General features: G+C 41.1%; 1 protein-coding gene across 23 annotated transcripts in view; it reads right to left on the bottom strand.

Annotated features, from left to right (window-relative positions):
* LOC145248122 (disabled homolog 2-interacting protein-like) overlaps positions 1-25725 on the bottom strand; it is a 1344959-nt gene that overhangs the window by 587471 nt on the left and 731763 nt on the right. The window contains exon 1 of one of the 23 annotated variants that reach the window (XM_080109934.1): positions 16375-17577. The exons of 21 other annotated variants lie outside the window; for them this stretch is intronic. In XM_080109934.1, coding sequence (XP_079966060.1) covers positions 16375-16481 — 107 coding nt within the window. In that variant the 5' untranslated portion in view covers positions 16482-17577. Of the gene's footprint in view, positions 1-16374; positions 17578-25725 lie in introns of those variants that run through there. One more of the 23 variants, XM_080109932.1, reaches the window with a different exon arrangement.

The following is a 25725-nucleotide window of genomic DNA, read 5'->3' as shown; positions in this document are numbered from 1 at the left end:
GAAAAGGACATCTCCCACAAGGCCACAAAGTCTATTTCTAACCCTATCAAGGCAGGACAAGTCTTTTCTAGCAGCTCCTACCCAGATGTGGCAACAGTATTCCATCCTTGGGCGTATCTGGCTCTTATATGGATAGAGAATTGCATCAGCAGTGAGATATCTACTGGATCGATAGAAGGATCCAACCATTTTTCCAGCGGCCTTGGAAACAGATTTGATGTACGTATTCCATTTAAGATCAGGAGTAAAGGTCAAGCCCAGAAGCCTGTCAAAACTTGAGGCCTCCCCAAGACGAGAGCCATTCATTTTAATTTATGCCAGATGGGAATCAGAGCATTGATGATGTAAGTTATAAACTTATATTTCTAACAACTAGTCCTTTACTTTTCCATGTTTAAGCTTAACCATATTACTTTTCATGCTTGCATTTTCTATTGTAATCCATGATTTTTCCAGGCTTCCAATAAATTCATTTGTTCTTTAATTTCAGTCTTATTTTTTGCCCCCATAAACACATATGTAATAATGTAGGGCACTCGTCTGCTTTCAATAAAATCCCTCCAATTATCTCCTTTTCCTGCTTTCATTCTCGGTTTAACTTGTTACTTCGTTTTTCGCGACAGCAGTGAATTAGTAGCAACAGTAGTCGCTGAAGAAACGTAGTTGCTATGAAAACCAGTCATAAAAAATGTCGCTCATCTTACATATTTTTATGATTTTGAACACCAGAAAATTCATCATAACTTTTGTTTTACTGAACGAAAATTGAAAATTTTTTTTCACAATATAGCTGAGAAGGTGATCTATAAACTGTAATAATTGTTTGAAATTTGGTTAAAAAATGAGTGAGCGGTGAAGCTTTAAAGCAGTTTTAAATGACAAAAACTGACACTTAACCATATATTCACGATATATATTACTCTTATTCACCCCAAACAAGGCACAGTGTCACTTGAACGTAGGGGACTACTATTTGGGATTATATCTACAGGGACACAGTGTAGGGAGTTGAGCAACAAGACGTTTGTTCATACAGTTATACTTAAACTTCTGTATGTTGTGAAAGCAGGAGACTAAGAGGAAATTCCCAAGTCGAGCAGTTCAAGGAAAGAAACTATTAGTGTAGAAGGCTGGGAATCCTTATAGTGAATGGGGCGAGATTTTGCTGATTGCCAGGTTAGTCGGGGGGGGGTGTATTTACCGAGAGGACACATGTGCTATAGGTTTGTCAAAGCAGATTCAATTGTTTCACAAATCTATGCAAGAATTCTTATACATCACTGGCCTGGCTGCCCGGCATTGCCCGGGTGTTTGCAGGTGTGTGTTGAGCAAAAAAAAAAAAAGAAAAGTTTTAGTAGGCAGGCAGGCAGGCTCAAACCCATGACGTGAAGGCGGAAAAGAAAATGGTGTGTGTAAGGGTGTTGGTTGAGCAAAAAAAAAAAAAAAAAAAAAAAAAAGGAAAATTGCGAGTGCAAAAAAAAAAAAAGTGATAGTACCTCATCTCACGAAGGAGGAAAAGAAAGTGAAAAAAAAAAGTGACGTTTTAGCTGTCGCACCGATCGCCAAACCAGAAGTGACGTAGATTTAAATTAAGGCTAGCCAATCGAAAAGAGGCGATGACTTTTGAAAATATCAGCGAAAAAATTGACCCTTCCCTGCAGAAAAGTGCCCAGTTAAGGGGAAGGAATTAATGCTTTTAGCCAATTTTTCGATATTTGTCGTCCAAAGGGTCGGGCTTCAAAACGATACTGATCTCGTGAAAATCCATTTCCTCTGTCAAAAGTTTTTGTGAAACATACATACATACATACATACATACATTTTAACAGACAGGTGAGATTTATATTATAGATAACTTAGCAAAGGATTGGTGGGGCTTTACTAACTTTCCCTATTAACATTTTGTTTGGTTCTTTTTTTTTTTTCTTTTTTTTTTTTTTTAAGATGTATGTAGATATTTCCACACCCCACCATAATTTAGTAAAGAGATTCATTTGTCAATAAAATTTCAGCGAAACCATTTGGGGATCTTTTAAGTAGGTTTAAATCCATAAAGTGTATGCTGTATTTTGGCGAAAGAATCTAGCTAAGAGTAAGCCAAAGTTTTGTTGTCGAAAAGAATGACACTCGACCCTCGCCTTCCCTGCCAAAATCAAACAGGGCGAAATACCCAAGTTGAAAGGAAATTGTAATCATTTTTTAACTTAATAAATTGGTCACAAATGTCTGACGTTAATATGCCAAATGGTCTGGTGAAACAACAGGTGGGTCAACCGAATTGAGCTAAACATAACAACACAGATAACGATAAAGCGAAATCCTTAACTTTGCAATTAGTCAGCAGGTGGGAATAACTAAAAACAATGAGTTTTATAACAAAGTTAATCAAGGAAATGATCAATCAATCGAAATCGGCATGGACAAGAAGAACTGACAAGTCGGGTTTGTATTACTGTACACATAGATTCGAAAAAGTTGTCAAAAAACAAATATATAACAAATAAATATTATCAAAGGCAAGATAAGTTACTTTTCTGCCAAACTGGATACATTCTTTGTGTTTTTATTCAATGTAACATGTTTATTCAGCTCGAAAAACATGCAGTGTTTACCGATGTATTGGAAAATTCAAAATGGCGCGCGACACTCTCTTTAACATGGTAAGTTTGGGAAAAGGTGTTATAAATAATAAACTAGACAAAATACTATTAAAAAAAACACCGAATATATGTCAAGTTATGTCACGGTAATATGTATTGAGCGAATTTCTAACAGTATTTTGTCTAGTTTATTATTTATAACATCTTTTCCTGAACTTACCGTGTTAAAGAGAGACTCGGGCGCCATTTTGAATTTTCCAATACATCGGTAAACACTGTATGCTTTTCGAGCTGAATAAACATGTTACATTGAATAAAAACACGAAAAATATATCCAGTTAGGTAGAAAAGTAACTTATCTTGCCTTTGATAACATTTATTTGTTATATATTTGTTGTTTTGACAACTTTTTCGAATCTATGTGTACAGTAATACAAACCCGACAAGTCAATCAACATGGTGTGTAAAAATAAATGAAATATTACAAGTTGAATCAACAACAAATGAAGCATGCATGGTCCCCCGTCAGTGCACAGTGAACGAGGCAGAAAAAAATGACTATATTCAGCATTTGCGCCCTCCCCAAAGTCTCCCGGGACCGTCAATTTCTGGTGAAAATGAACAAACGGTGCAGTTTTAGATCTTAACATATGTAAATTTGAGTTTTGCACCATGCAAAAAAGAAATGACTAAGCACATTTGCCGACCCCCATCCCACCCCTATTAATCCACAAAAATCTTCAAGGCCTTAACATATTTAAATCTGAGTTCAGCACCATGCAAAACTGCTAAGTAGACATACACAAAAAATGTTGGACAAATATGGTAAAATTGTCCAAAAATGAAGTGTTTTTATTAGCCCTAAAACAGCCCCTGGGGGGGGGGGGGGGGCACAAAGAGTTATTGTGAAATATAGACAAACAAAATTATATAGAAATGAGTTAGTTACAACTTTTCAGAAAGTTTTATAAAAATCCAAGGCATCAATTTTTTTAATATGCACAAAAGTGTCAATTTTAGCCATTTTAACTCTGCTTGGATTGATGAATATAATTAAAAACAGAGGAAGAATAATGTAAAGAGATACAGGAAGATAGAGAGAGGCGGAAGAGAGAATGAGCGAGATGAAAAAAAGAGAGATTGGGGAGAAAAAGAATGGGAAGAAAAAAGAGTAACAGAAAGATTTGGGAGAAGAAAGAGGGAGAAAAGTTGGGGAGAAGGAAGAGGGTGAAAAGTTGGGGAGAAGGAAGAGGGTGAAAAGTTGGGGAGAAGGAAGAGAGCGAAAAGTTGGGGAGAAGGAAGAGAGCGAAAAGTTGGGGAGAAGGAAGAGAGCGAAAAGTTGGGGAGAAGGAAGAGAGCGAAAAGTTGGGGAGAAGGAATGGGGAGAAAAGTTGGGGAGAAGGAATGGGGAGAAAAGTTGGGGAGAAGGAATGGGGAGAAAAGTTGGGGAGAAGGAATGGGGAGAAAAGTTGGGGAGAAGGAATGGGGAGAAAAGTTGGGGAGAAGGAATGGGGAGAAAAGTTGGGGAGAAAAGTTGGGGAGAAGGAATGGGGAGAAAAGTTGGGGAGAAGGAATGGGGAGAAAAGTTGGGGAGAAGGCAGAGAGAAAAGTTGGGGAGAAGGAATGGGGAGAAAAGTTGGGGAGAAGGAAGAGAGAAAAGTTGGGGAGAAGGAAGAGAGAAAAGTTGGGGAGAAGGAAGAGAGAAAAGTTGGGGAGAAGGAAGAGAGAAAAGTTGGGGAGAAGGAAGAGAGAAAAGTTGGGGAGAAGGAAGAGAGAAAAGTTGGGGAGAAGGAAGAGAGAAAAGTTGGGGAGAAGGAAGAGAGAAAAGTTGGGGAGAAGGAAGAGAGAAAAGCTGGGGAGAAGGAAGAGAGCGAAAAGTTGGGGAGAAGGAAGAGAGAAAAGTTAGGGGGAAGAAGGAAGGGGGAGAAAAGTTGGGGAGAAGGAAGAGAGAAAAACTAGGAAAGAGAAAAACAATTGGGCAAATGAAGTGAGAGAGAAGAGTTTGGGAGAGAAAAAAAGGATGGAGAAGACAAAATATAAATTAGGGATAAGGAAGTGATACATATTGTGGAGAAGGAAGAGAGAGATTGGGGAGAAAAAAGGAGAAACTGGGGAGAAGAAAGGGAGAGACTCGGGAGAAGAAAGAGAGACTCGAGAGAAGAAAGAGAGAGAGAGATTGGAAGAAGAAAGAGAGAGAGATTGGGGGGGAAGAAAGAGAGAGCGATTGAAGGGAAGAAGGAAGAGAGAGATTGAAGGGAAGAAGGAAGAGAGAGATTGAAGGGAGGAAGGAAGAGAGAGAGAGATTAGGGGGAAGGAAGAGAGAGAGATTGGGGAGAAGGAAGAGAGAGAGATTGGGGAGAAGGAAGAGAGAGAGATTGGGGAGAAGGAAGAGAGTGAGATTGGGGAGATGGAAGAAAAATAGATTGGGGAGAAGGAAGAGAAAGAGATTGGGGAGAAGGAAGAGAGAGAGAGAGATTGGGGAGAAGGAAGAGAGAGAGAGAGATTGGGGAGAAGAGAGAGAGAGAGAGATTGGGGAGAAGGAAGACAGAGAGAGATTGGGGAGAAGGAAGACAGAGAGAGATTGGGGAGAAGGAAGACAGAGAGAGATTGGGGAGAAGGAAGACAGAGAGAGAGAGATTGGGGAGAAGGAAGACAGAGAGAGAGAGAGATTGGGGAGCAGGAAGAGGAGAGAGAGAGAGATTGGGGAGAAGGAAGAGAGAGAGATTGGGGAGAAGGAAGAGAGAGAGCGATTGGGGAGAAGGAAGAGAGAGAGCGATTGGGGAGAAGGAAGAGAGAGAGCGATTGGGGAGAAGGAAGAGAGAGAGCGATTGGGGAGAAGGAAGAGAGAGAGATTGGGGAGAAGGAAGAGAGAGAGAATCGGGAGAAGGAAGAGAGAGAGAATCGGGAGAAGGAAGAGAAAGAGATTAGGGAGAAGGAAGAGAGAGAGATTAGGAAGAAGGAAGAGAGAGAGAGAGATTAGGAAGAAGGAAGAGAGAGATTGAAGGGAAGAAGGAAGAGAGAGAGATTGGGGAGAAGGAAGAGAGGGAGATTGGGGAGAAGGAAGAGAGAGAGAGAGAGATTGGGAAGAATGAAGAGAGAGAGAGAGATTGGGGAGAAGGAAGAGACAGAGAGAGATTGGGGAGAAGGAAGAGAGAGAGATTGGGGAGAAGGAAGAGAAAGAGATTGGGGAGAAGGAAGAGAAAGAGATTTGGGGAGAAGGAAGAGAAAGAGATTGGGGAGAAGGAAGAGAAAGAGATTGGGGAGACGGAAGAGAGAGAGAGAGATTGGGGAGAAGGAAGAGAGAGATATTGGGGAGAAGGAAGAGAGAGAGAGATATTGGGGAGAAGGAAGAGAGAGAGAGATTGGGGAGAAGGAAGAGAGAGAGAGATTAGGAAGAAGGAATAGAGAGAGAGATTAGGAAGAAGGAATAGAGATAGAGATTAGGAAGAAGGAAGAGAGAGAGAGATTGGGGAGAAGGAAGAGAGAGAGAGATTGGGGAGAAGGAAGAGAGAGAGATTGGGGAGAAGGAAGAGAGAGAGATTGGGGAGAAGGAAGAGAGAGAGATTGGGGAGAAGGAAGAGAGAGAGATTGGGGAGAAGGAAGAGAGAGAGATTGGGGAGAAGGAAGAGAGAGAGATTGGGGAGAAGGAAGAGAGATAGATTGGGGAGAAGGAAGAGAGAGAGATTGGGGAGAAGGAAGAGAGAGAGATTGGGGAGAAGGGAAGAGAGAGAGATTGGGGAGAAGGAAGAGAGAGAGATTGGGGAGAAGGAAGAGAGAGAGATTGGGGAGAAGGAAGAGAGAGAGATTGGGGAGAAGGAGGAGAGAGATTGGGGAGAAGGAAGAGAGAGAGATTGGGGAGAAGGAAGAGAGAGAGAGATTGGGGAGAAGGAAGAGAGAGAGAGCGATTGGGGAGAAGGAAGAGAGAGAGAGCGATTGGGGAGAAGGAAGAGAGAGAGCGATTGGGGAGAAGGAAGAGAGAGAGAGCGATTGGAGAGAAGGAAGAGAGAGAGCGATTGGGGAGAAGGAAGAGAGAGAGAGCGATTGGAGAGAAGGAAGAGATAGCGATTGGAGAGAAGGAAGAGAGAGCGATTGGGGAGAAGGAAGAGAGAGCGATTGGGGAGAAGGAAGGGAGAGAGAGATTCGGGAGAAGGAAGAGAGAGAGATTGGGGAGAAGACAGAGAGAGAGAGATTGGGGAGAAGGAAGAGAGAGAGAGCGATTGGGGAGAAGGAAGAGAGAGAGAGAGCGATTGGGGAGAAGGAAGAGAGAGAGCGATTGGGAGAAGGAAGAGAGAGAGAGCGATTGGAGAGAAGGAAGAGATAGCGATTGGAGAGAAGGAAGAGAGAGCGATTGGGGAGAAGGAAGAGAGAGCGATTGGGGAGAAGGAAGGGAGAGAGAGATTCGGGAGAAGGAAGAGAGAGAGATTCGGGAGAAGGAAGAGAGAGAGATTCGGGAGAAGGAAGAGAGAGAGATTCGGGAGAAGGAAGAGAGAGAGATTCGGGAGAAGGAAGAGAGAGAGATTCGGGAGAAGGAAGAGAGAGAGATTCGGGAGAAGGAAGAGAGAGAGATTCGGGAGAAGGAAGAGAGAGAGATTCGGGAGAAGGAAGAGAGAGAGATTGGGGAGAAGGAAGAGAGAGATTGGGGAGAAGGAAGAGAGAGATTAGGAAGAAGGAAGAGAGAGATTAGGAAGAAGGAAGAGAGAGAGAGATTAGGAAGAAGGAAGAGAGAGAGAGATTAGGAAGAAGGAAGAGAGAGAGAGATTAGGAAGAAGGAAGATAGAGAGATTGGGGAGAAGGAAGATAGAGAGATTGGGGAGAAGGAAGATAGAGAGATTGGGGAGAAGGAAGAGAGAGAGAGATTGGGAAGAAGGAAGAGAGAGAGATTGGGGAGAAGGAAGAGAGAGAGAGATTGGGGAGAAGGAAGAGAGAGAGAGATTGGGGAGAAGGAAGAGAAAGAGATTGGGGAGAAGGAAGAGAAAGAGATTGGGGAGAAGGAAGAGAAAGAGATTGGGGAGAAGGAAGAGAGAGAGATTGGGGAGAAGGAAGAGAGAGAGAGATTGGGGAGAAGGAAGAGAGAGAGAGATTGGGGAGAAAGAAGAGAGAGAGATTGGGGAGAAGGAAGAGAGAGAGATTGGGGAGAAGGAAGAGAGAGATTGGGGAGAAGGAAAGTAGAGAGAGAGATTGGGGAGAAGGAAGAGAGAGAGAGAGATTGGGGAGAACAAAGAGAGAGAGAGAGATTAGGAAGAAGGAAGAGAGAGAGATTAGGAAGAAGGAAGAGAGAGAGATTAGGAAGAAGGAAGAGAGAGAGATTAGGAAGAAGGAAGAGAGAGAGATTAGGAAGAAGGAAGAGAGAGAGATTAGGAAGAAGGAAGAGAGAGAGAGATTAGTAAGAAGGAAGAGAGAGAGAGATTAGTAAGAAGGAAGAGAGAGATTAGGAAGAAGGAAGAGAGAGATTGGGGGAGAAGGAAGAGAGAGATTGGGGAGAAGAAGAGAGAGATTGGGGAGAAGGAAGAGAGAGATTGGGGAGAAGGAAGGGAGAGAGATTGGGGAGAAGGAAGAGAGAGAGATTGGGGAGAAGGAAGAGAGAGATTGGGGAGAAGGAAGAGAGAGATTGGGGAGAAGGAAGAGAGAGAGATTGGGGAGAAGGAAGAGAGAGAGAGTGGGGAGAAGGAAGAGAGAGAGTGGGGAGAAGGAAGAGAGAGAGTGGGGAGAAGGAAGAGAGAGAGTGGGGAGAAGGGAGAGAGAGATTGGAGAGAAGGGTGAGAGGGAGATTAGGGAGAAGGGAGATGCAGTGATTTGGGAGAAGGGAGAGAGACAGATTGGGGAAGAAAGGAGAGAGACAGATTGGGGAAGAAAGGAGAGAGACAGATTGGGGAAGAAAGGAGAGAGACAGATTGGGGAAGAAAGGAGAGAGACAGATTGGGGAAGAAAGGAGAGAGACAGATTGGGGAAGAAAGGAGAGAGACAGATTGGGGAAGAAAGGAGAGAGACAGATTGGGGAAGAAATGGGAGAGACAGATTGGGGAAGAAAGGAGAGAGACAGATTGGGGAAGAAAGGAGAGAGACAGATTGGGGAAGAAAGGAGAGAGACAGATTGGGGAAGAAAGGAGAGAGACAGATTGGGGAAGAAAGGAGAGAGACAGATTGGGGAAGAAAGGAGAGAGACAGATTGGGGAAGAAAGGAGAGAGACAGATTGGGGAAGAAAGGAGTGAGACAGATTGGGGAAGAAAGGAGTGAGACAGATTGGGGAAGAAAGGAGAGAGACAGATTGGGGAAGAAGGGGGAGAGGCAGATTGGGGAAGAAGGGGGAGAGGCAGATTGGGGGAGAAGGGAGAGAGACAGATTAGGGGGAGAAGGGAGAGAGACAGATTGGGGGAGAAGGGAGAGAGACAGATTGGGGGAGAAGGGAGAGAGACAGATTGGGGGAGAATGGAGAGAGACAGATTGGGGGAGAAGGGACAGAGACAGATTGGGGGAGAAGGGACAGAGACAGATTGGGGGAGAAGGGACAGAGACAGATTGGGGGAGAAGGGAGAGAGACAGATTGGGGGAGAAGGGAGAGAGACAGATTGGGGGAGAAGGGAGAGAGACAGATTGGGGGAGAAGGGAGAGAGACAGATTGGAGAAGAAGGGAGAAAGACAGATTGGGGGAGAAGGGAGAGAGACAGATTGGGGAAGAAAGGAGAGAGACAGATTGGGGAAGAAAGGAGAGAGACAGATTGTGGGAGAAGGGAGAGAGACAGATTGGGGAAGAAAGGAGAGAGACAGATTAAGAAGAAAGGAGAGAGACAGATTGGGGAATAAAGGAGAGAGACAGATTGGGGAATAAAGGAGAGAGACAGATTGGGGAATAAAGGAGAGAGACAGATTGGGGAATAAAGGAGAGAGACAGATTGGGGAATAAAGGAGAGAGACAGATTGGGGAATAAAGGAGAGAGACAGATTGGGGAAGAAAGGAGAGAGACAGATTGGGGAAGAAAGGAGAGAGACAGATTGGGGAAGAAAGGAGAGAGACAGATTGGGGAAGAAAGGAGAGAGACAGATTGGGGAAGAAAGGAGAGAGACAGATTGGGGAAGAAAGGAGAGAGACAGATTGGCGAAGAAAGGAGAGAGAATGATTGGGGAAGAAAGGAGAGAGACAGATTTGGGAAGAAAGGAGAGAGACAGATTGGGGAAGAAAGGAGAGAGACAGATTGGGGGAGAAGGGAGAGAGACAGATTTTGGAAGAAGGGAGAGAGACAGATTTTGGAAGAAGGGAGAGAGACAGATTGGGGAAGAAGGGAGAGAGACAGATTGGGGAAGAAGGGAGAGAGACAGATTGGGGAAGAAAGGAGAGAGACAGATTGGGGAAGAAAGGAGAGACACAGATTGGGGGAGAAGGGAGAGAGACAGATTGGAGGAGAAGGGAGAGAGACAGATTGGGGGAGAAGGGAGAGAGACAGATTGGGGAAGAAAGGAGAGAGACAGATTGGGGAAGAAAGGAGAGAGACAGATTGGGGAAGAAAGGAGAGAGACAGATTGGGGAAGAAAGGAGAGAGACAGATTGGGTAAGAAAGGAGAGAGACAGATTGGGGAAGAAAGGAGAGAGACAGATTGGGGAAGAAAGGAGAGAGACAGATTGGGGAAGAAAGGAGAGAGACAGATTGGGGAAGAAAGGAGAGAGACAGATTGGGGAAGAAAGGAGAGAGACAGATTGGGGAAGAAAGGAGAGAGACAGATTGGGGAAGAAAGGAGAGAGACAGATTGGGGGAGAAGGGAGAGAGACAGATTGGGGGAGAAGGGAGAGAGACAGATTGGAGGAGAAGGGAGAGAGACAGATTGGGGGAGAAGGGAGAGACACAGATTGGGGAAGAAAGGAGAGAGACAGATTGGGGAAGAAAGGAGAGAGACAGATTGGGGAAGAAAGGAGAGAGACAGATTGGGGAAGAAAGGAGAGAGACAGATTGGGGAAGAAAGGAGAGAGACAGATTGGGGAAGAAAGGAGAGAGACAGATTGGGGAAGAAAGGAGAGAGACAGATTGGGGAAGAAAGGAGAGAGACAGATTGGGGAAGAAAGGAGAGAGACAGATTGGGGAAGAAAGGAGAGAGACAGATTGGGGAAGAAAGGAGAGAGACAGATTGGGGAAGAAAGGAGAGAGACAGATTGGGGAAGAAAGGAGAGAGACAGATTGGGGAAGAAAGGAGAGAGACAGATTGGGGAAGAAAGGAGAGAGACAGATTGGGGAAGAAAGGAGAGAGACAGATTGGGGAAGAAAGGAGTGAGACAGATTGGGGAAGAAAGGAGTGAGACAGATTGGGGAAGAAAGGAGAGAGACAGATTGGGGAAGAAGGGGGAGAGGCAGATTGGGGAAGAAGGGGGAGAGGCAGATTGGGGGAGAAGGGAGAGAGACAGATTAGGGGGAGAAGGGAGAGAGACAGATTGGGGGAGAAGGGAGAGAGACAGATTGGGGGAGAAGGGAGAGAGACAGATTGGGGGAGAATGGAGAGAGACAGATTGGGGGAGAAGGGACAGAGACAGATTGGGGGAGAAGGGACAGAGACAGATTGGGGGAGAAGGGACAGAGACAGATTGGGGGAGAAGGGAGAGAGACAGATTGGGGGAGAAGGGAGAGAGACAGATTGGGGGAGAAGGGAGAGAGACAGATTGGGGGAGAAGGGAGAGAGACAGATTGGAGAAGAAGGGAGAAAGACAGATTGGGGGAGAAGGGAGAGAGACAGATTGGGGAAGAAAGGAGAGAGACAGATTGGGGAAGAAAGGAGAGAGACAGATTGTGGGAGAAGGGAGAGAGACAGATTGGGGAAGAAAGGAGAGAGACAGATTAAGAAGAAAGGAGAGAGACAGATTGGGGAATAAAGGAGAGAGACAGATTGGGGAATAAAGGAGAGAGACAGATTGGGGAATAAAGGAGAGAGACAGATTGGGGAATAAAGGAGAGAGACAGATTGGGGAATAAAGGAGAGAGACAGATTGGGGAATAAAGGAGAGAGACAGATTGGGGAAGAAAGGAGAGAGACAGATTGGGGAAGAAAGGAGAGAGACAGATTGGGGAAGAAAGGAGAGAGACAGATTGGGGAAGAAAGGAGAGAGACAGATTGGGGAAGAAAGGAGAGAGACAGATTGGGGAAGAAAGGAGAGAGACAGATTGGCGAAGAAAGGAGAGAGAATGATTGGGGAAGAAAGGAGAGAGACAGATTTGGGAAGAAAGGAGAGAGACAGATTGGGGAAGAAAGGAGAGAGACAGATTGGGGGAGAAGGGAGAGAGACAGATTTTGGAAGAAGGGAGAGAGACAGATTTTGGAAGAAGGGAGAGAGACAGATTGGGGAAGAAGGGAGAGAGACAGATTGGGGAAGAAGGGAGAGAGACAGATTGGGGAAGAAAGGAGAGAGACAGATTGGGGAAGAAAGGAGAGACACAGATTGGGGGAGAAGGGAGAGAGACAGATTGGAGGAGAAGGGAGAGAGACAGATTGGGGGAGAAGGGAGAGAGACAGATTGGGGAAGAAAGGAGAGAGACAGATTGGGGAAGAAAGGAGAGAGACAGATTGGGGAAGAAAGGAGAGAGACAGATTGGGTAAGAAAGGAGAGAGACAGATTGGGGAAGAAAGGAGAGAGACAGATTGGGGAAGAAAGGAGAGAGACAGATTGGGGAAGAAAGGAGAGAGACAGATTGGGGAAGAAAGGAGAGAGACAGATTGGGGAAGAAAGGAGAGAGACAGATTGGGGAAGAAAGGAGAGAGACAGATTGGGGAAGAAAGGAGAGAGACAGATTGGGGGAGAAGGGAGAGAGACAGATTGGGGGAGAAGGGAGAGAGACAGATTGGAGGAGAAGGGAGAGAGACAGATTGGGGGAGAAGGGAGAGACACAGATTGGGGAAGAAAGGAGAGAGACAGATTGGGGAAGAAAGGAGAGAGACAGATTGGGGAAGAAAGGAGAGAGACAGATTGGGGAAGAAAGGAGAGAGACAGATTGGGGAAGAAAGGAGAGAGACAGATTGGGGAAGAAAGGAGAGAGACAGATTGGGGAAGAAAGGAGAGAGACAGATTGGGGAAGAAAGGAGAGAGACAGATTGGTGAAGAAAGGAGAGAGACAGATTGGGGAAGAAAGGAGAGAGACAGATTGGGGAAGAAAGGAGAGAGACAGATTGGGGAAGAAAGGAGAGAGACAGATTGGGGAAGAAAGGAGAGAGACAGATTGGGGAAGAAAGGAGAGAGACAGATTGGGGAAGAAAGGAGAGAGACAGATTGGGGAAGAAAGGAGAGAGACAGATTGGGGAAGAAAGGAGAGAGACAGATTGGGGGAGAAGGGAGAGAGACAGATTGGGGGAGAGAGACAGATTGGGGGAGAAGGGAGAGAGACAGATTGGGGGAGAAGGGAGAGAGACAGATTGGGGGAGAAGGGAGAGAGACAGATTGGGGAAGACGGGAGAGAGACAGATTGGGGAAGAAAGGTGAGAGACAGATTGGGGGAGAAGGGAGAGAGACAGATTGGGGGAGAAGGGAGAGAGACAGATTGGGGGAGAAGGGAGAGAGACAGATTGGGGAAGAAGGGAGAGAGACAGATTGGGGAAGAAGGGAGAGAGACAGATTGGGGAAGAAGGGAGAGAGACAGATTGGGGAAGAAGGGAGAGAGACAGATTGGGGAAGAAGGGAGAGAGAGATTGGGGGAGAAGGGAGAGAGACAGATTGGGGAAGAAGGGAGAGAGACAGGTTGGGGAAGAAGGGAGAGAGACAGATTGGGGGAGAAGGGAGAGAAAGAGATTGGAGAAGAACGGAGCGAGACAGATTGGGGAAGAACGGAGAGAGACAGATTGGGGAAGAACGGAGAGAGACAGATTGGGGAAGAAAGGAGAGAGACAGATTGGGGAAGAAAGGAGAGAGACAAATTGGGGAAGAAAGGAGAGAGACAGATTGGGGAAGAAAGGAGAGAGACAGATTGGGGAAGAAAGGAGAGAGACAGATTGGGGAAGAAAGGAGAGAGACAGATTGGGGAAGAAAGGAGAGAGACAGATTGGGGAAGAAAGGAGAGAGAGATTGGGGAGAAGGGAGAGAGACAGATTGGGGAAGAAGGGAGAGAGACAGATTGGGGAAGAAGGGAGAGAGACAGATTGGGGAAGAAGGGAGAGAGACAGATTGGGGAAGAAGGGAGAGAGACAGATTGGTGAAGAAAGGAGAGAGACAGATTGGGGAAGAAGGGAGAGAGACAGATTGGGGAAGAAGGGAGAGAGACATATTGGGGAAGAAGGGAGAGAGACAGATTGGGGAAGAAGGGAGAGAGACAGATTGGGGAAGAAGGGAGAGAGACAGATTGGGGAAGAAGGGAGAGAGACAGATTGGGGAAGAAGGGAGAGAGACAGATTGGGGTAGAAGGGAGAGAGACAGATTGGGGAAGAAGGGAGAGAGACAGATTGGGGGAGAAGGGATAGAGATAGATTGGGGAGAAGGGAGAGAGACAGATGGTGAACAACAGATACAGATGATGACAGAGAGATGGTTCTCTATGATGACATTACTGCAGAGTTTCATAAATATTTTAAAAATAACGGGTCACGTGTGCTCTAATCAATCTTTAAAGCAAACAAAAATTATTGGAGGTGAAATGACAGGTAAAAAAAAAAAAAGATAAATCCAAAGAAATCTAATCTGAATACGTAATAATCAAGCAAAGGTTTTATCTAATATCACGGATTAGTAAAGATTATCTCGACGAAGAGATGAATATTAATTTATTTTCGGTTTCTTTAAGTAAAAAGATTACGTTATCTGTTAGCAGCAGCAGCTGCACGTGTCTTGTTAGGAACTGGGCATGCGTGTTTTGGGGGTCGCGCGCCTCCCCTACGGTCATATTAACATTTCCATACGACGTAATTAAAAAGGGTGGACATATTTAATTTTAAAAAAATAAAAATTCTACAAGGAGGTTATTCTGGGGTTTTGTAATTTATTCGTCTCGTATTTTACTCAAATACTTATCTACCTCCGCCTCTCCTTTCTCATTCTTCAATGCGTACACGGCCAGAAAAGGAAATAATGGCATCATCATCGTCGCAGCCTCATCCTCAGGTGTGACTTGTGACCACTGCTAAACTGTCTGACCAATCGGTTGGATTATCGATTTTAAGCAAATCAAAGACAGAAACAAATATTTATCTAAAGAGGTTTTGTAAAAACGAAACTAAGTCTTAAAATATACTAACTTTTTAAATCTATTATTTTCCCAAGTACTATATATATAATACCTATATATATATATATATATATATATATATATATATATATATATATATATATATATATATATATATATATAAACAAAATAAAAAAAAACAACGCCCATTTTGGGAATGAAAATCTCTTTTGTTTCTCCTAATAAATCTGAAAACAGAATCTTAATTATTTACTTATTTGTTGTTGATTTTTTAAATTCTATTTTGAAAAACATCGATGAAATATTTTCAAATTCAACAATTAACAGTGTTCAGTCCAGAAATGCATTTTTATTTACTCCTTATTTACTTGCCTACCCACGAGGGCAGCAGAGTTAAGCACAAAGCTTAATTTTTATGCGGAAAGCATCCAACTTCCCAAAATGGGGCACCTTGGACTGACTGGGGAAAAACATTAAAAAATTGCCTGTCTAGAGAGGTTTCTCCTTCTCTGGCCGAGCAACACAGTATTAACTGGCAGTTTAAACGCTTCAAAACCACGTTCATAAAGAAATCACTATGATGACCGTTTATTATTATTATTATTATTATTATTATTATTATTATTATTAATAATAATAATAATAATAATAATAATAATAAGGCATTATGTTTACATCATATCCTTCAAATTCAAAAACGATTTTGAAGCCTTTAAACTAACGGACGGAAAGTAATTTCTGACTAGCATTATATAAGAATGCTACAGGCACGAGCAGAATTTTATAGTTCATTTGTGTCCACAAACCAACCAAAAATATGCTGTTTCTGCACGGCGTTTTTATTATAGAAAATAACCTGCTTTATTTTGAACATAGATAATGTTGTTAATAATTCGAAGTTCATTTTAGTTTTCGTTATATATATATATATATATGTATATATATATATATATATATATATATATATATATATATATATATATATATATATATATATATATATATATATATATATTACGTTGAGGAAACTAAATAAACTTGGTTTGTTTCGTTCATTCCCAGAGTTGCTTTTCAGTGGAAATGAGGGTCAATTTCTAAATTGTCAAACAGGATTTTCTTTCGACTATTTTGTTTTTGCCCCTCCCCCATAAGGACAAAGTTAGACTAGAGGTCAGCTTTTTTTTTTTTTTTTTTTTTTAAGTGGAGATCCCCGCTCTCCCAAAAGTGGACAGTTTGGACTAGAAACAAAAATAGTGTGTAGTAACCCCCTAACGAATAAGATCGCGTCTCAGGCGAAAAGCAATTCAATAAAAAGCCATTCCTATCGTACCCAGCAAAGAAAAAAAAAAAAAATCTTTTAATTTTAATTTTATTTTTCATTTCAATTATGAGCGTATTATAAACACCCCAACCTCGAGTTAAGAACGGCTTTCGGAATACCCCCCACGTGCCCATGTTAAGAACGGTTTTCGAGGTTGGGTGATGTTTATTCCGAAAGCGGTTCGTAACATGGGAAGGTCTTGGTGCTTATAATACGCTGGGGGTACGTTGTAAAAATTGACCTCAATTATTCAGTTTTTGTGCTTAAATAAACACACAAACTCTGATAAGAAGATAGATTAGTACTTACTTGTTTGGTTGAAGCAGGTTTCCACTACGATCCTCCTCCCCGGAACCATCACCAGGAGGGGACCTGTTTGTATTTTCAGGGCCGAGACTCTTACTGTCAAAATCCATTCTTATATATTTATATTATGACGTATACGGGTAACAAGAAAATCCCCAGTGTTGCAAAGGTACCTTACTCCACAAGTGATAACAAAATAGTTTAACAAAATAAAAGATAGGGCTATCTTTTTGATTTAAGACAACCCAACAATAAAAACCATGATGTTTTTTTTTGGTTTTTTTCCTTAGGTTTTGTGACAGATAACAACATCCAGTAACGTGGTCGATCGCCGATCGGTGCTCGGATTCTTTTCTTTTCCGTTTCGCGATTTTACCAAATAAAAAAATAAGGGGGTCGGGTGAATAATAATAAAAAACGAGAGACAGATTCGACTTAAAGAGGTCGCAAGGACCAAAACTGACGAGAAAGCGAAAAATATAAATTATGTTTGGGTTTGCAGTGCTATGAAGCAGGAAGTCGGAAAACGGGGATGTGAACGTTTGTCGTGTTGTTGCTGTTGTTGTCAATTTTAATGACACAACCAAAGAAAAGACAGTCGACTGAGAGAAATAAGGAATTTGTGGACATGGTCTCGTCACCTTTCGTCTACATAAAATAAATAAACAAATAAAAAACTGGGGACAAATACAAAATAAATAAAAGTAAGAATAACCGAACCCGTCCGTCAAATATGCCGTGTCAACCTAATTCAGACCAGAGTCTCATATTCCAAATGTCAAAGTGACGACTCAACTCACAACCGTCGGGAGTCGTCCGTTATAATTGTATTAATAGCAATAACGAAGACAAAAAAACAAAAACAAAAACAAAAAAAAGCACGCTAAATAAGATAAATATAAGCAACGCTGTGTATGTACCGTGTTGTGCGTTAAAATTCCGAACAGTAGCAGGTGCTCGCTCCCACTGTTGTCAATTTACACGAGAAAGAAGAAGAACGATACTACAAAAAAACAGATTGATTGAAACTGACAATTTCATTCATTTTCATGACTTCCCCCCGCGCCTCTTTTAACTCCTTCTCCCCCTTTGGGGGAGGATCGGGAAATAAAAAAAAAGGGAGCAAAATAAAAATAGGGTGAATAATGTGTAAATAATTGCGCGGGGTAACAAAACGAGCACTGATCGACTGGAGTTAGCAACAGTGGGAGGAGGAGGAGAAAGAGTAGGAGGAGAGGGGGGTCATCATTCTGGCGTTAAGTGAATGAGTACTACTACTACTACTACTACTACTACTATCATTAAATATAATTGCAATAGTAGTAGTAATATCACCACCAGGTGAATTTTTCATATAAAAAAAATAATCAAACAGATAGAAAAATTGAAGAACAAAATATTTTAGTATAATTTGAATGATGGCATTGCTGTAGTTTCCTATGATGAAACTAAACTCCGCTGCTTATAAAATTAAATGAAAGTGCTCAATAATAAGCAGAGAGCAGCAGCAGTCAGAGTCAGCACAGTTAATGTGTCTTTTTGAAAATAAATAAATAAATAACCAAAAGTGTATATGAATCGAAATAAGGAAAAGAAATAAACGTTTTCTGGGTTTAATGGAAGCACCTCCCTTTTCTTTACTTTTTTCCTTGTCCTTTTTTTCCCCCCATTCACTACTCTTCCTCTTAAAATAATAAAATAAAGATAAAGATAAAAAGGGGCTGTACTGATATAATTTACGATTTAAACTTTCAGTTTATCTGAAGACTTCGATCCGAGGAAGTTGCAGTTCAAAATCACGACTGAAACATGTATGCAAATATGTAGCCAATGATGTTTGACAAAAGAAATGTGTACATGTGTGTGTGTGTGTGTGTGTGTGTGCGCGCGCGCGTGCTATGATGTATTTATCTTTAGTTTACTGCAATTTCACTGTATCACCGATTATCGTGTCTCTGGCTAGTATTGATCGAAAATTATTTTGATTAATGTCAGAGTTAGTCCTGATAATCAGTTATACTGTGAAACAAGTTAAATGTTAAAGTTAAGTACACTACACTACAGCACCATTTATTATTGATATAGTTCTAACCGATCCTATCTCGAGAACTTTATTCGTCCAATATCGTGTCTTAACTCGGCTCAGTTCGGATTTTAAGCAGTTATTTCGTTACCAAAAATAAATAAATAAATAAATAAATAATAATAATGTTAGATCATCGCAAAAATCACAGTATCGACCGAAGAACGGTACATTTGGTATCTTTAGCTCTGCGGGCTGAGTTCCACATTTTTTTTTTCCATGAAACCGAATGTATCGTTGAATAATCAAACTAATTTATATTTTTAGAAGAAAAAAAATACTCTTACATACGTACTCGAGAATTCTGATACTTTTTTTTCTTATCAAAACAACACTAATTATATGGCACGCCAGTACTCCACTCCATATATATATATATATATATATATATATATATATATATATATATATGGCATCGAAAGGGGGGGGGTCTATCTTCAATGTCACCATTCATATTTCATATGCTTTACTTATATTCCAACTTTCCTCCTCTTTTTATTTGCTGCTGAGAGTAACGAGTACCGTGATCGTTTGATAAAGACGAGTGTATTTTGAAACGACTCGATTCGAGGAGAACCTGTTTTTGAAATAGAGCGAAACATATACGCATTGTACATTGCGTGTTTATTAAAAGAAACTAGCAGAACTATTCGACGTATTGAACGAACATACCTCTCTCTCTCTCTCAATTTAATCATTACCTTTTTTTTTTCTTTTTTTGTAATTTTATTTAAAACGTTGCCCGAGATTAAATGAGGATCAACAAATATTCTACACTTCCAATACTTTCATTGCCATCAAAATCGGTTAAATTGCCCATTTTTTCAAATCGATTGATCACCTGCTCTAGTCAGGAACCCACTGTGGTGCACCGAGGGGAAGCTTCATCTGCTCATCCGCAATGACTTTGTCTACAATACATTGTAGTCTATATAGCATTGAAGATTGTTTGTTTGTTTTACGGCATATCAACCCTTTTCAGGTTATTTAATGCCGAATCCAGTGATTTTGAAGAAAAATTTTTAATAGAGTATATTTGTTTTTTTTTTTTTTTGTTGTTTTTTTTTAAGTCGGTTTCTGTTTAACCTATAGTTTGGACCCTAACAGGTAGTACCAATCTGGGCCAGAGTGGACCTGGGAGCAATGGCAATTAAAGAGTGGCTCCACACTCCCCAAGGCCTGAAAGCTGGGACCTCATCATCGGATATAGCTTAAGGTAATCTACTGTTGATTTTATGAAATCATTTTTATATAATGGCTTGAATTAAAGTTTAAAATGCAAAAGTCAAGGGTCATGGTTCAATTGTGCTATAAACAGAAACATTCATTTCAAACGAACCTCCGTATTATAAAAGAGCCTACTGTTTATTTTATATGCCGGAACCTTTTGCATGTGCGGCGATAAAACTTCTCAAATGCACTTGCTATGTTAGGCTGTGTAAGAGTGTTAACTTTGGTCAAAATCGGACTGTTCCCTTTTTTTAACTGGATTTTTTTATTATCAATTTTCGATATATAGCGAAGGCATTCCAATACAAAACCTAACTAAAAACGCTCCCAGAAACAGAGTATATGTGTGCGAAATAAAAAAAAAAAATCAGTCTGCCGTTTCGGAGTCCATCGGAAACTCACACACACACACACACACACACACACACACACACACACACACACAAAGTGCCTTTTATAAATAAGTAGAGATAGAACTAGATCTCATCCTTCAAACTCCTCAGCTTAACATTACCAATCTGCTATAAAGAAGGTGGGCTCCCTCTACCGTGCTAGAAAATTACTCACACCAAAAAGTATCATATCCTCAGAAAGCCATAATTCGCCCATGCATGGAGTATTATTGTCACATCTGGGCAGTCTTTCACTCTTAGACAAGGTCTAAAAGAATCTCAAATCTAATCCTGCACTGTCGACCAAGCTCCAACCTCTGCCCCATCACCGCAATGTTGCATCCTTTTGCCTGTTCTACAAGTACTTTAATGGAATATGCTCTGATTAACGCATAGCACTTGTGCTCTCGACTAACTCGCTAATTAATTTTTAGAGTAGGGCTCAACATTTATTCAGTGAAAGGAGCGCAAGCAAAATAACACAAATCGAAATAAATTTCTGTAAATGTATAGACTTTGAAATCCTAGAGGCACATCCGGCGTTTTCCGTTTCAATGAGGACCCATGTACATGCCTGCTCTGTGCCCCAACCCCCATTTTTAACATTTCTATTCATATTTTTGATAAACTAAAATGAAACATCGTATTTTCCTTTTATAGATGAACTAGCCAGGGTGACCAGCATTGTCCGGGTGTTTGTAGGTGTGTGTTGAGCAAAGAAGAAAAAAGTGGTAGTAGGCAGGCAGGCAGGCAGGCAGGCTCAAAGGCGGAAAAGAAAGTATAAGAAAATCTGACATCTTATCGCTACTCCATGACGCGACCGGAAGTCTAAAATTTTCAAATTTAACGTAGTCAATCAAAACAAAAGATGACTTGCAGAAATGGCGTTGCTTTTAACTCCCCCCCCCATGAAAGCAAATGAGACACAAGATTGTTTTTAATGTGGGGGAAAACCAGTATACAAATAAATAGTAATCGTCTCAGTATGAAAGGTTTCCCCTACATTCGCCAAGAACTGATTACAGAACAGATACTATCTGGGTGAAAGCCAGGCATTGGCGTTCGAATATTTTCGTTTTATTTATACGAAAAAGACAAACAGCCGACACGACAGCACGGTGGGAATTTTGTTTAACTCGATCAAAAAAAAAAAAAAAAAGATAGAGATAATGTCCGTTTGCGAATGCAAGATATTACGATCTGGGAAGTATGCGAAAACTTCTTGCGGAATCTAACCGATGCAAGAAACCCGACGCAAAACGCCTTTCGTGGATATACACAAACGCTCGTGCCCTTCTATAAATATAAAAGCGAAAATGTATGTATGTTTGTATGTGTGTTCGCTTTTTCTGTATGTCTACAAAAGGCTTTTTTCAGAGAAGCGGTCGGTCACCTAACAACTTTTTAAAACTTTTTATATCACATGTAAATCGTAATATCTCAGAGTTAACAACGGGGTTCGCCTGTCTATTTAATTTGCTCGACTTCGGGAAGATAAATATTCAACATTTGTCGCTTGCCGCATGTGGGTTAGTCTTTTTCCTATAACATCTTGGGAAAATAAAAATTTTAAAAAAGCGTTCTCGCAGTAAATGAAATACTATCCCGCAGTCAAACTTGACCTCATTAAGTCATTAAAACGTGCACCTAACAAATCCAAGTAATTAAATAAATTCAAATGTGTTTCCGTTAGCATCTCGCGGTGACCCAATGGTTAAAACCGTCGCACTCTTTTTTTCACACTTAATTTACAACAATTGCATAAACGGTTCGGGTTCGATCCTCATATTTACCTACCAAAACATTTTTTTTATTTTAACCCCCCCCCCCGGAGTTTTGATTTACCCAAAACCACACACACCTCCAAACACCCGGGCAACGCTGGGTACCCCTCGCTAGTTATCTATAAATACAAAAGCGAAAATGTGTGTATGTTTGTGTGTCTGCTAAAAACTTTCGACAAGCAGAACAAAAATTCACAAATTTGGTCTCATATGAAAGCCCCATCCTTCGCGCGACAAATATCGAAAAATTGGCCAAAAACGTTAATTTTTTTTTTTTTTTTTTTCACCCTGAAATCAGCACTTTTCTACAGGGGAGGGGGGTCAGCAAAAACCGTCCTCTCCTAACGAGATCGATTCTACGCATGTGTCAGACGACGTCATAACCTGATTTAGTTTAAATATTTGAAGAACTGACACAATTTTATGTCCGTCGTCTTAACTCATTTGGTTATATCGTTGGGTCATTATCCAAAGGTTTTGGGTTCGAATCGTGGTGTGAGATATCTTTTTTTTTTTTTCGATTTTTTAAATTTTAATATTGAAGCAGGGTTATTTAAGCCATTTTTCACGTAACGTTCGTTTTTCTGTTTTTTTTTGTTTTGTTTTTTTTTACTTCGCTTATTCTTAGGTTTTCATTAACACCCCCCCACCCGACCGACCACACACACCCCAAAACTGAAATCCACCGATTTTTTAAATTTTAATATCGAAAGAGACTTATTTAAGCCATTTTTCACATGTTTTTTTTTTTTTTTTTCATTTTTCAGATTTTTTAAAGCAGTTTTAACATTCGTTTTTCTGTTTTCTTTTTTGTTTTTGTTTTTTCGATTTTTACATTTAACATCGTTCGTTTGCCTTACGTTAGTTTTTTTGGGTTTTTTTTTCGATGTTTTGATTAACGTGTTAACTCAAAACTATTTTCAAGCAATGAAAATCGTTTCAAACCCCAAAATGTAAGACGCCTACATGAACATAATAAAGCAGATGTGAACTTAGAAACTTCTCTAAGACTGTTTTCTACAGATTTTACTAGCCAGCTGGATCAAATAGGGCCTTAATAACGTATTCTTTACAATCTCCGTCCCTGTTTGTTTTTTTTTTTTTTGCTGGAGTGGGGGGGGGGAAGCGAAAATAACTCGATGACTCAAGCACCAGCTTTCTTCATCTACTGCACACATTCTTACACACTAACAAAAGTCAGACGAACAGAAACGAATTGCTTTTCACAGCTATACATGCAATAACAATAAAAGGTAAACCAACGCACATACACACGTTGCCAAATACTTACACATTATTCACACTATGAATATTTCCGTGGTTGGAAGTATTTTTATATTCTTATCTCTTGTATAAAAATGTTTTGTCATAAAATTTCGTTTTGGGTCACTTTTTATGTTTTAGTTAGCACTTGCTAACTGGTAATCCTTCTATTCATTGATGTTTCATTTATTTCCATTTTTATATGCATACCCGTATATAATATATACATTTTTTCATTTTCTTCTTTCACTAAAATATAACTTTTATACCAAATCTATATCTAGTGTTGGTATGATTCCTGGCCATACCCAAATATGTTATTGTTGTTCATAATGGCAAAATACTAAAACCAGGGACTATGCCACAGAACTACAACTCTATATGTACAGGATGAAACGATAAATAAAATATTTTAAATAAGGAAAAAGTAAGAAAAAATGTTCGACCATCTGGTTAGGATGGAACAAAAGTATAATGTAAAGGGGAGTAACTCTTTACTTCTTTGGGCAAAGTCGCCTCCCTTTGTACGTAGTCCTAAACTTTAAATTCTCGCGACTTCTCAAGAGATCAATGACCGGAAGTGGACAGGGGAGGGAAAACAGAGTCACTTTGAAAATGACGAGATGAACATCATTCCCGTTCATCCATTTGTCATATTTGGACTTTTAACTTTTATCTATTATGTTTGAATGGTAGTTACGTGTGTGTGCATGTCTTCTTAATAAACGTATATCGTTATGTAACAGTGAGTGGTTCCTTATTTGTTCATAACTGTTATGTCTCTTTCCTCATACCAACGTGAAGACTGGACTCCCTGCGGTAAGATATTTTATGTTATATTGATCTAACGCATCCCATGATATAACATGCTCTGTCTTCAGACGGACGGGAAAGGAAAAATCTTTCTACACCGAGGCAATGTTTGTGTTCAGATGCAGAGCTGGACTTTTCCACACATTAAAAATATGACCTCGTGTCTAACTTTGCCCTCACGGGGAAGCAAATTTATAAAGATACACATCTAGTTCATCAAGTAAAAATATTGACAGCGACTGCATCCTAGTTCGAAATCACATTTACACCTATGTGCAAAACACTGCTCATCTACCCAACATTAACTTAGCTCATTTGAGGGAAGTTTAATGCCTCCAACAATAACTATTTTTTAATAGCCACATCCATATATGTTTCATCTAAACCAAGACTCATCAGAGTGGTTATATATTAGGTCAGTGCAAAAGTTTTTGCGGAGTTTAAAATAAGTCTTTTTGAAAATCTTTATTCATAACAATTTTGCTCTCTATAACTTGATTCCATCTCTTAACAAGCTTATAAAAACATTGCTTGTAAAATTCTTTAAGTTTTGATGTGAAATATTAATTTTATGTTTAAGCCCCTCTCGTGACATTATCTATCTAGTTGGGCTCCTTGCCCAGACCAATGTGACTCTCCAGATTTCCCTGTCTTCCATCAGCTGCCTCAGATCTTCAGGATCACAGTTGGCGTCATGTGCTATTTGCTGGATGTACGTGGATCTAGATTGTCCTATGCTCGTGCACCCGTGTCGTAGAGTCCACAGCAATACATATCTCACTAGCTCCTTCTTGCTTGCTCTTCTGGCAGTGACCAGCAAATTATAAACGTCGCTTCTTGATGGTAGTAGATATGGCAGGTAGGTTGCCATAAAGTTGCTGCTTCATGGGATCGTCTTGCCAAGATATATTTAACACTATTTGTAGCATGCAGGTGTATGTTGCCGTCTAGCTTTCTTTCCAATCCTTTGGTGAATGTCCAGGTTGTAGCACCATAAACAAGGACAGACTCCATCACTGCTCTGAAGAACTACCTTTTCAGTTTGTTAGCCTTGAAGTCTATACTGACTGCAACTTATCCAATGCAGCCCATGATTTTTAGATGCAAATTTTGATATCTCTGTTGCTGCTCAGGTATGTAAAACCAGTAACTTTCAATGCTGTTTCATCTAGAGCTTTGATCTCCCCCTCCACATTGTCGCGATGTTAACTTAACGCAGATCATTTTGTAATCCTCAAAATTAGTGATAATCTTCTTTTTTTTACACGGTGGTCACCACTTATCAAGGCCTGGAAGCCACTTAGGGATAAGGGTTATTGCAAGTACAGTACGTTAGTGTGCAGATTTAATGAAGTGTTTACTTAAGAGGGCGGTTCATTAGGAATTTGTTAACGTTCAACTTGAAGACATCCAACTTGTAGTCAGGTGTGAAGCAGGCAGACGGAACAGAGTTCCACAGGCGTGCAGTTCTAAGAAAGAAGCTTTGTTCATGGAATCCACGTTTTGATTTAGGCACAGATAAAGAGTGGGGAAAATTTTTCACAGTGGATTCAGCTAGACGGGTGTTTTTCGTGAAGGATTGGCGACGGGGGGGGGGCAGAGATTGGAGTTAAGACGAGCACCTGCCATGGAAATAACGATAAAACAAGGATAGGCTCGCAACGTCTCTTCTGTGGGAGAGAGGTTGCAGGGAAGAGAAAAGGGCATCCCCACTAAACCACAAAGTCTATTTTGTACTCTGTCAAAGCAGGATAGGCTGTTTTTAGCAGCTCCTGCCCAGATATGGCAG

Source organism: Euprymna scolopes, chromosome 26 (genome assembly GCF_053919585.1).
Source record: "Euprymna scolopes isolate OS-2025 chromosome 26, ASM5391958v1, whole genome shotgun sequence".
Lineage (NCBI taxonomy): Eukaryota > Metazoa > Mollusca > Cephalopoda > Sepiida > Sepiolidae > Euprymna > Euprymna scolopes.
This window is presented reverse-complemented; position numbering and strand designations above follow the sequence as displayed.